Raw genomic sequence first — 15,430 nt, 5'->3', positions numbered from 1 at the left:
GTCGGAGGCTGAGGGGTGACCTTATTGAGGTTTACAAAATTATTAGGGGCATGGATAGGATAAATAGACAAAGTCTTTTCCCTGGGGCCGGGGAGTCCAGGACTAGAGGGCATAGGTTTGGGTGAGAGGGGAAAGGTATGCAAGAGACCTAAGGGGCAACGTTTTCAAGCACAGGGTGGTACGTGTATGGAATGAGCTGCCAGAGGATTTGGTGGAGGCTGGTACAATTGCAACATTTAAGAGGCATTTGGATGGGTATATGAACAGGGAGGGTTGAAGGGATATGAGCCAGGTACTGGCAGGTCGGACTAGATTGGGTTGGGATATCTGGTCGGCATGGACGGGTTGGACCGAAGGGTCTGTTTCCATGCTGTACAGCTCTATGGCCATGCTAAATTGCCTGTAGTGTTAGGTGAAGGGGTAAATGTAGGGGAATGGGGCTGGGTGACTTGCTCTTTGGAGGGTCGGTGTGGACTTGTTGGGTCCAAGGGCCTGTTTCCATACTGTAAGTAATCTAACCTAAAGGAAAGCATACCGAATACCTTCTGAGGAAGTAGAAGCGTTGGTGTGATTCCTTATCCAACCTCTTCTCCCCTTCGATGTCTTCCCTAGGCAACCACTTCCCTCCCCGGTCCCCAACCAACATACCACCAACCACAGCCGACTGGAGTGAAGCCTAGGGCCTACAGAGTAGGCCAATGAACTACCACAGAGATTGGCCATTCGCTGTGTGCTGAGCAGCTCCCAAGTGTCAGCTGATGTCTTTAGACTTTGAATATGTTGGAATATTGGGATGAAATCTTCAGAGATAAGGAATGGCTTGAATAGTGAGCCAGTAACAGCTGAAAGTAGATTTTTCTTCCTGGCTGGTTGCTGACCGCTCTGTCCCTTGACCTTGCCTTAGAGTGTGTTCCCGACCGGATTCCCAGGCGAAAGGCCTGGGTCAGTCTGGTGTTGCTTTTCTACCCGTTCCCTCTCCCCTCGAAGGATGGGTCCTGTTCCCAATGGCGCTGGGAGACTTTGTTTTATTCTGTTGCCAATTCCATTCTAGCGAGCCAAACATTTTTTTTTCCCCTGGAGCCACGTGGTTGTTTCCTTTTTAATTTGCTATTTAAAAACCTGCAATTAAGCTTCTAGTGGTGGGGTTCTGGGAGGTGTGTATTCCCTCTCTGTGAAAGGTGTTTGGTGAGTGAGTCATTGTCGTGCGACAGCGGTACCTGTCTGAAATCCAACTTCGAACATACCTAGCACCAGGCTCCTGGTTATAGAGCTGTCAGGCAGTCAGTCTAGTAAAGATGGAGTTTCCATAGTCTTACTGATCCATAGAGCTGTTCTCTCATTAGAGAGACACAGAGAGGAGGGTGCTGGTGGTGGTTTAACCTGAGGGGGTCACCATATCTTGGGTGAGGTTAGGAGAAAGGAAGTAATTTGTGCTAACTTTTCGCTAACGTAGGAATTGAACCCATGCCATTGCCATCTCAAACCAGTTGCACAACCAACTGAGCCATCCATCTCAGATTTTTCAGAGTGTAACCTTGTTGGCTTTGTTTCTCTGCTTCCTCCCCCACTCCCAATTCACTATCTGCTGACGTTTTACCTCAATGTTTTGAATTGACACTGTCATTGGGATGGGCAGAGGGAATATCAGCTACCCGCTGAAGTTGTCACTGGTTTATTTGACGTGAGCACACACCCCCATCCCCCACCCACAGAGCCTCTAGTGAGAACATAGCTTACCTTCTCTCAGAAGTTTTGTCTCCAAATTTCACTAAGGAGACATTGCATTTGTTATGAAGGTGTAGGTGTGTTCTGTACCTTCAAGAGAGAGAGAGGAAGCTAGCAAGGACTGGCTGAAAGCAGTGTGCCTTGAGCAAGGTAAAATTGTAACATTTGGTTGACACAGTTGGTGTTGGGTTGCCAGAGAACAAAAACCAGTTCAAATTCGACCAATCAGTTTAAGTTATGCCCCAGATATAAACATCCAATCGAATTTGAATTTTACTGTTTGGGATGACATCAAACCAATGAAATGATCCAATATTTTGGGTTATAAAACCAGACCTTTTGAACAGTTAGGGGGAGAACTGCCAATAAAATCAACAAGTATAGATTGCCAGCTGAATAGTGCTCTGGAAGGTACCTGTTCATTTAAAGACCTGTGAACCAGAATATTGAAGAAAAGACAACAGGAAAATCTCCAGAGGAAGATACAAAGAGAAGATTTGACAGCTGGCTGGTTTTGAAATTTTGAATTCTTATTTTGTAAATCATAATCAGGGTTTTTTTTCTCAGACCAGTATTTTTGAGTGGGAAGTAAAAGATAGGTTTAAGAGAAAGGAGTCGTAAATACTTGTTTAATGTTCTCTTTTGGACTTGAAGAATGAAATTGTTAAGTTTTACTTTAAATAGCGACCTCTCTCATAGTTCTTTGTCTCCCCAAATGTAGCAGATTACGGCGCGAGTTGACTTTGTGTGTCGGGGTTAAATTAGCAGGAGGGGTTTACCCCGTGTTGCAACAGTTTGGGAACTTGTCCGTTCACTGCCCCTGTTTACTTTGCAGGCGATGAGTTAGTGACCACTATCGGAAAGCAAGGTCCCTTTCTCTAGCGAGAGAAGGGTGGTGTGTGTGTGTGTTTGTGTGCTCACTTTGATGGTTTGATGATTTCTCCTGTTTTGTTATTCCCAGGCAAGAGGTGCAGGAAAACTGCGTGCAATGGCGAAAGAAGTCACGGTTCATGTGCAAGATGAGTGCCAGCTCAGCCACTGGGGTCTTGGACCCCAGCATCTGTCGGATTTCCGTCCGCAAGGTTTGTGAGACCCCTTTCTTCACCCCCCACCCCACCCCTACAATCACAGCCAATGAATTGATTTTCCAATATCTGCTCTCTCTCTCTCCTCCTGTCCATCCTGCTCCTTGACCTTCCTGCATTCCTTCTGTGTTTTTGTTTTCATTTATTTCTGTTTTCTCCATCTTCAATATCCATCAAAGTCCCCATCCCCCCCAGCTCCCACATCCTCCTGAGAAGCTCTCTGACCCAGTGGTTCCCAGTCCTCCTTGGGCAGTTCAAGGAAAGGGTTAGTGCCTGTTCCCCCTGTGCTATGTCCAATCCAAGGTCATAATGATTGTTTTTGGTGTGCTGAATGTAGAGAATGTTTAATTGTGTGCTTTGTACAGAGCTTGGAGGTATGGGTGTGTTGGGTGTGCCTATTCCTTTTCAGAATGTGTCTGCATATTCGGGAGGGGAGCCTTGGGGAGAGCAGGGGCTCAGTGACAGGATGGGAGCAGTGTCAAAACTTTTCTCTCATCGAGCCACAGAGATGTACAGCATGGAAACAGACCCTTTGGTCCAACCCGTCCATGCTGATCAGATATCCCAACCAAATCTAGTCCCTCCTGCCAGCACCCGGCCCATATCCCACCAAACCCTTCCCATTTGTATACCCGTCCAGATGCCTTTTTAAATGCTGTAATTGAACCAGCCTCCACCACTTCCTCTGGCAGCTCATTCCATACGTGTACCACCATCTGTGTGAAAAAGTTGCCCCTTAGGTCTGTAAACCTATTCCCTCTAGTTCTGGACCACCCCCCCAAACCCCAGGCCTCCAACGTTCCAGGGATCTTTTCTGAACCCTTTCATGTTTCATTCATTCACTCTTTTTTTATTATTCAAGAGCCCAGGGAGAAAGTCAGGCCTGGTACCTCCCCACACCGGACAGTCTCTGCAGGCCAGAGGGGTCAGGCTTTTATTTTTCTACCTCATTCTCTCTGTTTTTCCTTCTCCACCACCCTCCCCCCACATCTTTCTCCTTCTGCCCCTCATCCCTCTGTCTGCATCCCCCCGCCATCCAGTTCACGTTTTAAAGGCAAACCCACCTGTGTCACTAATGTCGCCTTTTTCAAGAGAAGGAAATCTGCCATCTTTACCTGGTCTGACTCCAGATCCTCAGCAACGCCTCAGCTCCCCTCCGAAAGGCCAGAACAAGGCCCTCGGGTGTATTGAACCTCCCCAGGGGTTGGCTGGACGGATGGTGACTGTTCGGAATTGCTTTCTCGAGGGGGAAACTGGTGGGTGGGAGTTGTGTTTGGGGCGATAAATGTTGGCCTCGTCGGGGACATCCACAGCACAGTGAAAGAGTAAACTCGGAAACTCACTCAGATGTTATCTGATCTCTCCCTAGGAGCTGAAGGGCGGGAAATCGTTTGTGAAGGTGAGTGAGACTTTTCAATTGTGTCTAACGTGCCAGTGGAGGCTCTGAGGGGGCGGGGGTGTTGGGGGTGCCAGATTCACTACTCGAGGACAGTGAAATTCTAAATCTGAAATCATGGAAAATAGAACCAGCAATAGGCCCTACAGAGTATGCTCCAATATGATGGAGGCTGATCATCCACTTCAGTCCCTCTGTTATCGCCCATGCCCTTTGAACTTTATCCAACTCCTTCCTGAAAACATTCCATGTCTTGGCCTCGACCACTTTCTTTCAGAGGCTGCCCACTCTCTGGATGAAGACATTTCTCCCCCCTCCCCATCCTCAATGGCCTGTCCCTTTTATATCTTGGAACTGTATTTCATGTACGTAGAACCCTAAAAGCTGCCACCCAAGGTTGATGGGGTTGTTAAGCAGGTGTACGGTGGGTTGACTTTTTTATTGGTAGGGGGATTGAGTTTTGGAGCCACGAGGTCATGCTGCAGCTGTACAAAACTCTGGTGTGGCCACAGTTGGAGCATTGCGGAGAGTTCTGGTCAGCATGTTCTAGGAAGGATGTGGAAGCTTTGGAAAGGGTTCAGAGGAGATTTAATAGGATGTTGCCTAGTGCGGAGGTAAGGTCTTGTGGGGAAAGGCTGAGGGTCATGAGGCTTTCTGGTGGGGAGAAGAAGTGGGGGCGGGGTGGGTCCTATTCAACTTGTTTTCACAGTCTCTAGTTCCAGTGTGAGGTGGAGGCAGGTTGAATTCAGGCGATCGAGGGGACAGAGGGTAAATAGTGGGCAAGATGTTTGGGGTGGGGAGGGCGGGAAGGTTGGCACGAGGTAATGATGCTTGTTTTGAAGAGCCACTGAACTCCTTCTGGGTGGCACGGTGGCTCCGTGTTTAGCACTGCTGCCTCACAGCACCAGGGTCCTGGGTTCGATTCCCGCCTGTCTGTGTGGAGTTTGCACATTCTCCCTGTGTCTGCGTGGGTTTCCTCTGGGTGCTCGGTTTCCTCCCACAATCCAAAGGCGTGCAGGTCAGATGAATTGGCCAGGCTAAATTGCCCATAGTGTTAGGTGTGTTAGTCAGGGATAAGTATAGGGTTGCCTGCAGAGACTGTCCGGTATGGGGGAGGTACCAGGCCTGCCTTTCTCCCTGGGCTCTTGAACAATAAAAAGAGTGAATGAGTGAAACATGAAAGGGTTCAGAAAAGATTTACAAGGATGTTGCCGGGGTTGGAGGGTTTGAGCTGTTGGGAGAGGCTGAATAGGCTGGGGCTGTTTTCCCTGGAACGTTGGAGGCCTGGGGTAGGGGTAGGATAAGTATTGGGTGGGTTACTCTTCGGTGGGGCGGAGTGGATTAGTTGGGCCGAAGGGCCTGTTTCCACACTGTAGAGAATCTAATCTAATCCTTCTGCATTTCAACATGAATCTGAGCTGTATTTTTAGTCTCTCACTCCAGAAACTGAGCAGTAGTCCATTCACCCCTTTTCTGGTCTGCCATTCGTGATTGTGATTTTTTTTTTAACTTGTTCAGCATCTCATGTCAGTTGCATGACACTAATCTTTTTTTGCTATAAATTCGGTGTCTTATGGTCCTGCCCACGAGTTACCTGATGAAGGAGCAGCGCTTCAAAAGCGAGTGCTTCCAAATAAACTTGTTGGACTCCAACCTGGTGTTTGTGTGATTTATAACTTTGTCCACCCTGGTCCAACACTGGTATCTCCACATCAATTGTGACTGGTCCATCCAGCACGTTGTCCCCCAGCTGCCCCAGACTTGACTGCGGTGCTGGAAAAGCACAGCCGGTCAGGCATCATCCGAGGAGCAGGAGAGTCGACATTTCGGGCATAAGTCCTTCATCAGGAATGTGTGGTGAAGAGCTTATGCCCGAAACGCCTACTCTCCTCCTTGGTTGTTTCCTGACTGACTGTGCTTTTCCAGTGCCACACTCTCTCTCCTGACTCTGATCTGCAGTCCTCACTTTCTCCCAGACTTGATCGCTTTCTGTCAAAATGAACTCCACAGGCTTATTGCTCTGGGAGGAGAAATTTCTGTCCCAAATGATTTACACTGTGTATCCTTAGACCATAAACCACCCCCCTCACTCCGTTCTGGGATCTTCCCCATCCTACTATTGGGAAGATCCTTCTTGCATCTGCCCTGTCTAGTTCTGTTAGAATCATCATAGAATCCCTACAGTTTGGAGACAGGCCATTTGGCCCATCAAGTCCACACTCTTTCTAAAGAGTAACCCACCCAGACCCATTCCCCAACCCTATTACTCGACATTTATCCCTGACAAATGCACCTAACCTACATGTTCCTGAACGCTATGGGGCTATTTAGCACAGCCATTCCACCCTAACCTGCACATCTCTGGACTGTGGGAGGAAGCCAGAGCATAGGTTTCTATGAGATGACGCCCACTCCAGCTTTTGAGCTCCAGTGGGTACAACCCTAACCCCTGATTCGACCTCCCCCTGTGCTCCCAGAACGAGCTGCCCAGCCACACTGTTCCCTGTCGTTGTCCTTATTTTAACACTGTCTCCCCTCTCCCTCCTTGTAGCTGGGATTTGTGGACCTGAACCTGGCGGAGTTTGCGGGCTCCGGTTCCACCGCTCGCTGTTACATCCTGGAGGGTTACGACACCAAGAAAACGCGACAGGACAACTCCATCCTGAAGGTAGCTGGCGGGAGGGTTGGTGTGGGAGTGTGGTCAGAAGGGAGGGGCGAGGCGGGATTAGTGTCGGTGAGAAAGCGTTAAGTAGTGGGGGGCGGGGGGGGGTGCACCCCACTTCCAACTCCCTCCTGGCACCTCCATTGAGTGACCATTCCCAATGTGAAGGGCCGCTGCTCTTTTCTGAGACGGTTCACGAGACCGGGGTCCAGGCTGAGGGACTGGTCCTGCTGAGCAACTGGACAGTTTTACCGGACTGTGCGGGCAACCCAGGGACAGACTGAAGGTGGCGCTGCAGTCATGAGGGCGAACCTATCAGATGAGACATTAACCTGAGTCACCCCACCTCAGATGGGCACTCAGATAATGACTTATTTAAGAGTTTTTTTTCCCCAAGTGGGTGGGTCTCTTTCCCCCTGTATGTGGGTCTCTCCCTCTCACTGGTCTGTGTGTGTATAAGGTACAGAGCTCTGGAAGTGCTGGTCACCTCCCATTGAGTCACGGTGAGGGGTCCTCGGGGGAGTTGGGGGTTAGCATCGTTGCTAACTGTGTGCATTTATGGTCACTGTCCAATTAAAACGGAGGTCCCAACTTCTACTCCGTGGCCTGGGTGTCCTGGCAAGGAGCCCAACTCTCTCAGGTAAACGATGGCGAATCTGCCCGTCAAGGTTATCTCTCTTTAAACGTGTGTATTTGTTTGTGGGATCGCTGACCCCATCCCTAACTGCCCAGCTGCCATCCACAAACCAGCCACTGGTTCAGGAGTCATGGCAGATTTCCCATCCGAAGGGCAGTAGTGAATCAGATGGGGTTTTTCAACAATTGACATTCATAACTTTTCAGATTTTTTAAAAAAAAAATTGTGAATTTCTCTCCCTGTCCGGGTTGGACTTGAACCCACTCTCCCACCCCCAGTGGTATAGGCCAGTCAGCTCGCCCAGTGACATTGCTGCTTTGCTGTAGACTCCTGTCAGATGGGGGAATGAAACAGGAGTTGGTGTGTGGTGCTAGAAAAGCACAGCCAGTCAGGCAGCATCCGAGGAGCAGGAGAACTGACGTTTTGGGCATAAGCTTTTCGTCAAGAATATGGGGAGGGGGGGGGCCAAATGGGCTGAGAGATAAATGGAATGGGGCTGGGGGAATGTAGCTGAGTGTGTGATGGGTAGGTGGAGGTCGGGGGTGATGGAGCTGAGCGGATAGATGGGCAGGTCGAGGGAGCGGTGCAGAGTTGGAAGATTGGATCTGAGATCAGGTGGGGGGAGGGGAAGATGAGGAAACCAGTGAAATCCACATTGATCCTGTGTGATTGCAGGGTCCCAAAGCAGAAGATGAGGCTTTTTTTTCCTCCAGGCGTCGCGTGGTTAGTGTTTGCAGGGGCTGGAACTGGAGGGTTCCTCACGCAGTATGGGCTGATGGAACGCTGGGGCCTATCATCCTGCCCTTTCCCATTCAGACAGTACCCCTCACCTCGGGGACACTCCCTGTCTGCCCTCTGGCTCCGAGAGCTGACCCCCATGCAGTTCCCAAGCAGAGGTCCCGGTTCCCTGCAGCAATCCCAGTAGTTTGTCCAGCACCAGCTGGAGAATGAAACCCAGTCCGGAGCGGGACAGGGACGGGTTCCTCCAGGGAAGGTCCTCCAGCATGCAGGAGGAGTGTTCCCAAAGTGAACAGAATTCCCCTGAAATTCCTTGGGCCTGTGTATACTGACTTTTTTTTTCTTTCCCTCCCCCTCCCTCTTTCTCCCCCACCTCTTTGTTCTTTGCCTCCCCCAGGTATCCATCAGTCTTCAGCTGTTGTCCGGTGATCCCTGTTTCAAGACGTGAGTAATTACCATACGGTGGGATGCTGGTTGCTTTTCCCTCCCCTTTTCCAATATCCAATTCCCCACTTGCTTCAAAATTTAAAAGCACAGTCCAAATTGTGATGCCTCCTCCCACCCCACCCCCATCAACTGCAGACATGCTCCGATCTGATTTACCTGTGGTCTTATTGAAGGGCAGAGCAGACTCAGGAGTTGTCAGTGTGTCCGTTTTTAACCCTGTCTCTATAGGGTCTGGCTCTGCGTTGTTTTCCAACTCTTCCTGTTTTGGTGGTTGTTGCTTATCCCAGTTGGATGTGTGAAGTGACCCTGGGTTTTATTATCAGAGTAACCTGCCCAGACCCATTTCCCTACCCTATTACTCTACATTTACTCTTGACTAATACACCTATCCTACACTGTGGGGCAATATAGCATGGCCAATTTACCCCAACCTGCACATATTTGGATTGTGGGAGGAAATGCACACAGATGCGGGGAGAATGTGCAAACTCCACACACAGTTGCCTGAGGCTGGAATCGAACCTGGGTCCCTGGTGCTGTGAGGCAGCAGCGCTAACCGTTGTGCTTTGCTCGAAGGAAAAACGACCCATATTCCCCACAAAGCGCAGCAGAAAGTCTGCAACAATCCCCAAAGCCTTGATACCCTTCCTATGTTGTTTGTCTTCTGAGTGCACTAATCCACCAAGGACTAGTCAGTGTTTTATAAATTTATAGTACATGGCAACGCCCCTTTTTAATTTCCTTTTGAGGAAAGCGCTTCTCGAGTGAATTAGATTAGATTACATTACAGTGTGGAAACAGGCCCTTCGGCCCAACAAGTCCACACTGACCCGCCAAAGCACAAACCACCCATACCTCTACATTTACCCCTTACCTAACACTACGGGCAATTCACCTGACCTGCACATCTTTGTGACTGTGGGAGGAAACCCACGCAGACATGGGGAGAATGTGCAAACTCCACACAGTCAGTCGCCTGAGGCGGGAATTGAACCCGGGTCTCTAGCGCTGCGAGGTAGCAGTGCTAACCACTGTGCCACCGTGCCGCCCACACCGTGCTTGTCCTATGATCTTCAAGATTCTTGTACAGTGCGCTTTCTAGTGTTCAACTTGCCGGTGGCGCCTTTTTTAAAACACAGAAAAGAAATGTTTTTAACTTCCTCATTTCTTGCTCCCCACAGGCCACCCTCCACAGCACAGCCCATTGAGGTCCTGGGGCGGCAGAATTCCCTGGCTCCGGACTGCAAAGGAGATGATGGTAAAGGGAGCCCCACGTCAGAGGGTGGCTCTTCCAAACTGTCGAGATCCAGGTCCTTCCTGGCTGCAGGTAAGAGGAGAATCGCTGAGCTCCCCTCCACCACTTCCCTGTTCCCTGGCTGGTTTGGGAGCAGCAGGCTGAGCTATACAAGATTCAACCCCAACATACGGGTACTGAGGTCGGGGCAATTATCACCGAACGTCCCAGAGGGCTTGTCGTCCGGGAGGCATGGTGGCTCACGGCGCCAGGGACCTGGGTTTGATTCCAGCCTCGAGCGACTGTCTGTATGGAGTTTACACATTCTCCCAGTGTCTGTGTGGGTTTCCTCCGGGTGCTCAGGTTTCCTCCCACAGTCCAAAGATGTGCAGGTCAGGGTGAATTGGCCAGGCTAAATTGTCCCCGTAGTGTTAGGTGCATTAGTCAGAAGGAAATGGGTTTGGCTGGGTTACTCTTCGGAGGGTCGGTGTGGACTTGTTGGGCCGAAGGACCTGTTTCCACACTGTAGGGAATCTAATCTAATCTTTACGTTCACCAAACCCTGTCTCTATGAAACATTTAATCCACCCACCTTCCTTGCAGGGAGACTGCTTAATCTGGAGTTTTCACACTGCTGTCAGTGGGAGTTGGCTGGGTGTAAATTGGTTTGGGGAGAGTCTCCTAGCTCTCTTCCAATGAAGAAATGGCTTCCTCCTGTCCATCCTTGCTCGAGGTGAAACACCACAGTCTACGAGGCTATGGGTCATGTGGTGGAAAACGGATTGCATCGCGGAAATGCTCGATGTCTGGTGCAGGCACGATGGCCTGAAGGGGCCCCTGATGTGCTGCTGAAGTTTTGACTCGAAGCCCTGACATAGCCTCAGGAGTAGGCCATTCAGCCCATCGAGTCTGCTGCTGCCTTCAATGTGGTCGTGGCTGATCTGATCATCCACAGCTCGGCTTTCCTGCCTTTTTCCCCTCGATTCCCTCACTGTTGGAAAATCTGTCTATCGCTGCCTGGAATATATGTAATGACCCAGCCTTGGTGCCTCTGAGAAGAAATTTCCCTTCCTCTCACTCTAACATGTGACCCCTTATGATGTCCTCTGGTCCAAGGCTCTCCTATGAGGGGAAACCAACCTTTCCCCATCTCCCCTTCCAAGTCAGAGATTCATAAAATCCCTACAGTGTGGAAACAGGCCCTTCGGCCCACCAAGTCTACACCAATCCTCTGAAGAATAACCCACCCAGACCCATTCCCCTACCCCATTACTCTACGTTTACCCCTGACTAATGTACCTGACCCCCACATCTGTGAATACTACGGACAATTCCAGCACGGCCAATTCACCCTAAACTGCACAACTGTGGGAGGAAACTGGAGCATCCAGAGGAAACCGACGAAGAATGTGCAAACTTCACACAGACAGTCGCCTGAGGCTGGAATTGAACTCGGGTTGCTGTGAGGCAGCAGTGCTAACTACTGAGCCACCAAGTCCTCTAAGTATGTTTCAATGAGGTGGCTTCCCATTCTTGTAAACTCCAATGAGTACAGACCCAACCTCACCTCCCCATAAGACTATCCCTCCATTCCTGGGATCACCTGAGTGAACCACCTCTGGACTGCCTTCAATGCCATGTATATCTTGCCTTAGATAAGGAACCCAGTTGTAGTGGTATTCCCAGTTGGTGGTCTGACCTTTGCCTTTGCATAGTTTTGGCAGAATCTCCCGACTCTTATATCCCTCTCCCCCTCCCTCAGGGTAGGCTTCCCTGATTGTTGCGTCAGTTGTTAAGTGCTCTGGGGTGCGCTGACTCAGCTAAACCCGCAATCTTGTTCTATTTTTCTCCCCCCAAGCGGGTGTGGTGGAGGATTTGGAAAACACTACCCATGTTGCTCCGGAGGAAGTGATCCGGCAAAGGCATTCCCGGAATTCTAGTGCCTGCAGCCAAGTATCAAAGTTTTCAGGTGAGTAACGTCGCTCGTGGGAGGGGTAAGAGGAGGGGAAGAGGGCTGCTCCCTGTTTGTACCCATACCAGGCTGGATCTTTTCTGGTGTCAGCTCTGGTCCACACAGTACCCGGCTGTTGGACTGTGTGGGGCATCACACTGGAGCACCAATTCCATTACGGGTATCCCCCCGCTATCCGAAAGTAGTGTCCCTATGAAATCTTCTGTAAGCCAAAATGGTGTAAAGTGAAGAAGCATTAATTTATTTGGGAAATTTTTCACCTTTTTTATTTTTCTATAAATTGAAAATCCTCTTTGGTTAGCGAAAACAACTACTAATGTAGGTCTTTTGTCAAAGCCAAGTTACGTCAAGCAAACTTTCAAAAAGCAGGAGATACCTGTATTCGGAAAGCCACCTTCTCCAGAGGATAATGGGATAAAACTCTGGGATGGGATGCTTGAGATGTACTTGACTGAAGTGGAGGGGCAGAGGTGGCTTTTGACTGGGATGGGCTATAATCATCCTGTATCTTTATTGATGGCAGATTGGTTACAACTGGTATCACTTCTCCCACCCTCCTGCCTCCCATTCCCATTGAGACTACTAGCTTTATCTGTGCTCCAACTGAGTCTGTATGTGTGTGTCATGTTATTGTATAAGGTCATGGTTCCGATAGATATATCGAGGTTACATTAACCAATCAGATGAGGCTATCTTTGGCTGGAGAGCCCAGGCAGTCCAACACTAACTTCTGACGGAGGCAGACCAGTCTGAGGGAATTCTGTCTGACCAGCCAGGTCACTTGGTACTGATACGATCAGCCACTGCGTCATGGTTACGACTGGTTCCCGAGAAGGAGTGGGGTGTAGTCCTTGGGGCTAAAGGGAATGGGGGAGAAAGCAGGAACTGAGTACAGAGTTGGAGAATCGGCCGTGATGGTGGGAGAGGATTTCGAGGGGCTGAACGGCCTACTCCTATTTTCTATGGCTCAGTGTCGTCTTGCTGGTGGTCTATCCTTTTTACCATTGGCCCCCAGACCCAGTATGGGAATGGTGGATTGTTGTCTGCTATAGCCAACCCACAAATGGGTGGGTAATACGGGGGAGGGGTTGGGTAAGATGCTCTCTGTGTCGAGTTACTAACCTGGAGTCTGCCTCTTCCTCCGTTCCTTGCCCTCGCGGTAGGTTACAGCTCAGAGTGCTCCCCCTCCGTCTCCCGCTCTGAGTCGACCCACCGGCGGGAAAACTCCTCCGGGAGCAGCGGCCTCGGGAGCATGGCTGACGTCCGAGATCTCGGTCCGGAGAAATCTACGGTGCCCTTCAGACCGCCGCTGCGTTCCGAGCGACTGTCGAGGTAAGGTCCGGGGAAGGTGGACGGGGGCGGGAGTGGTGAAACTTTTTAAGGTTGGTTTGCGTTAGCTTGACAGGGAATGTTGCTTTCCACCCAAAACAACACCCCCCACCCCGGGCCGGGAAGGCCTGGTTTCGAGCCCTGAGTGTGAAAACCCAGGCTGCAGCACTGAGAGGGTGCCGCAGTGTCAAAAGCACCGTGCTCCCAATGAGGCTGCTTGACCAATGAGACTGACCCAGTCACAGCAAAGGCAACCTCCACCCCATCAAGGTTTTTTTTAAAAAAGATACCGGTGATGTGCCATGTGAAAGACTGATCCAGCAGGGGAGGAATCCCTACAATGTGTGAACTGGCCATTTGCCCCAATAAGTCCACATTGACCATCCGAAGAGTATCCCACTCAGACCTATTCCCCTACCCTGTTACTTTATATTTACCCCTGACTAAAGCACCTAACCTACACATCCCTGGACACTGTGGGGAATTTAGCACGGCCAATTCACCCTGACCTGCACATCTTTGGACTGTGGGAGGAAACTGGAGCACCCGGAGGAATTCCACGCTGACAGGGGGAGAATGTGCAAACTCCACACCCGGTTGCCCGAGGGTGGGATCGGTCCCTGGCGCTGTGAGGCAGCAGTGCTAACCACTGAGTCAACGCAGTTCAGTTCTTGCACCTCCACTACATGCACTACAATGTGTACAAATGATCTGAAAGCGGGGACAGGGTGTAACATAGCAAAGTTGCAGATGATACTAAAGTAAGTGGGAAAGCTTACAAGGAGATGAAAATCTACAGATGGATACTGATGGGCTAGGAGAATAGGCCAAAATCTGGCAGAGAGAGTTGAATGTGGATAAGTCAGTTTTGGCCTGGAAAATAAAAAAGGCAAATTTTATTATTTGGAATGGGAAGCATGAATCGCAGAAAGTGGGTGTGCAGGTGCATGCAGCACGTAGTAGAGAAGGCAAATGGAGTCTTGGTAATTACTGCAAAAGGGCAGGATTATAAAAGTGGGGTTGCAATGATATAAGGCGTCCGTGAGACCACATCTGGAGTGTTGTTGAGTTTTGGCCTCCTTCCTTGAAGAAGGATGTGGTGACACTGGAGGAAGTTCACTCGGCAGATTCTAGGAATGAAACCGCTATCCAGTGCGGAACAGTTAAGTAGCTAGGGTTTGTACTCGCTGGAGTTCAGCGGAACGAGGAGGGGGGAGATCTGATTTCAGGCACTTGAAATGCCAAAGGGGGTCGATAAGGTGGACATTGAACAGACTCGTTTTTCCCCCTTGTGGGACCCTCGAGCAAAAAAAAAGGTCACGGGTACAGAGTGAGATGAGGAGAAATTACTTCTGAGGGTTCTGACTCCGTAGGAGTCACTGCCCCAGAGTACAGTGGAGGCAGAATTGATCGACAGATGCAAGAAAGAAATATGATTTGGTGTTGGACTGGGGTGTACAAAGTTAAAAATCACACACCAGGTTATCGTCCAACAGGTTTAATTGGAAGCTAGTGTGCTTCCAATGGGCTCTGGGGAGCGGGCAGGAAGGTGGAATTGAGATCAGAAGATCAGCCATAAGCTTGTTTAAATGGTGGAGCGGGCTCGAAGGGCCGAATGGCCCAATCCTGCCCCCGACTGTGAGGTTAATGGTGGTCGGGAGCATGGCAGAGACACTTTGTGAAGGGTAGCGCGGTGACGGTGCTGGCGGTGGGCGGGTCGTGCCTCACGGCTCCCTCTTTGTGGCCGCAGGCGGAAGAACGAGGCGGCGGAGAGCCGGCCCACGGGGGTGGAAGACACGCGGGTGGACGCGGACGACATCGTGGAGGAGATTGTCCGGAGTCAGGACTTCAGCCAGTCCAGCAACACGGAGGGTGAGGGCCGGGCCGGGCCGGGACAGGGCGGGCGCTCACGAGGTGCCTGTGCGGCGTGAGGGAAATCTGGCCGCTTGCGGCCTCTGTGTTTTAGAAAGGTGCTACGTAAATGCAGATTGTTGTAGTCCTAATTCGGTCTCTCTCTTGTTTTCCTCTTGCATTTTTCTTTTGCAGACAGCGGCCTGCAGCTGTACGTGGGTCGGGATGGCACAGTCCGCCTGGGGGGCGTGCAGAGCGAGAACAGGTAAAGGAGGAAGCCGGGACACTGCAGAGGGGCCGCGTTCTTTTACACCCCACCTCCCCCCCCCTCCCCCCACACCTCCCACACCCCCC

General features: G+C 50.6%; 1 protein-coding gene across 2 annotated transcripts in view; it reads left to right on the top strand.

Moving 5' to 3' along the window:
* The window catches only part of LOC122541404 (protein FAM102A-like), a 37,479-nt gene that overhangs the window by 15,750 nt on the left and 6,299 nt on the right, over nt 1–15,430 (top strand). For both annotated transcript variants that reach the window (XM_043678145.1, XM_043678146.1), the window contains exons 3-11: nt 2,687–2,807; nt 4,180–4,209; nt 6,758–6,874; nt 8,641–8,687; nt 9,872–10,017; nt 11,783–11,893; nt 13,060–13,228; nt 14,976–15,097; nt 15,272–15,341. In XM_043678145.1, coding sequence (XP_043534080.1) covers nt 2,687–2,807; nt 4,180–4,209; nt 6,758–6,874; nt 8,641–8,687; nt 9,872–10,017; nt 11,783–11,893; nt 13,060–13,228; nt 14,976–15,097; nt 15,272–15,341 — 933 coding nt within the window. The remainder of the gene's footprint in view (nt 1–2,686; nt 2,808–4,179; nt 4,210–6,757; nt 6,875–8,640; nt 8,688–9,871; nt 10,018–11,782; nt 11,894–13,059; nt 13,229–14,975; nt 15,098–15,271; nt 15,342–15,430) is intronic.

The sequence above is a fragment of the Chiloscyllium plagiosum genome, chromosome 37 (assembly GCF_004010195.1).
Source record: "Chiloscyllium plagiosum isolate BGI_BamShark_2017 chromosome 37, ASM401019v2, whole genome shotgun sequence".
Classification (NCBI taxonomy): Eukaryota; Metazoa; Chordata; class Chondrichthyes; order Orectolobiformes; family Hemiscylliidae; genus Chiloscyllium; species Chiloscyllium plagiosum.
Note: the sequence above shows the minus strand (reverse complement) of the source record. Positions and strands in the feature narration are given on the sequence as shown.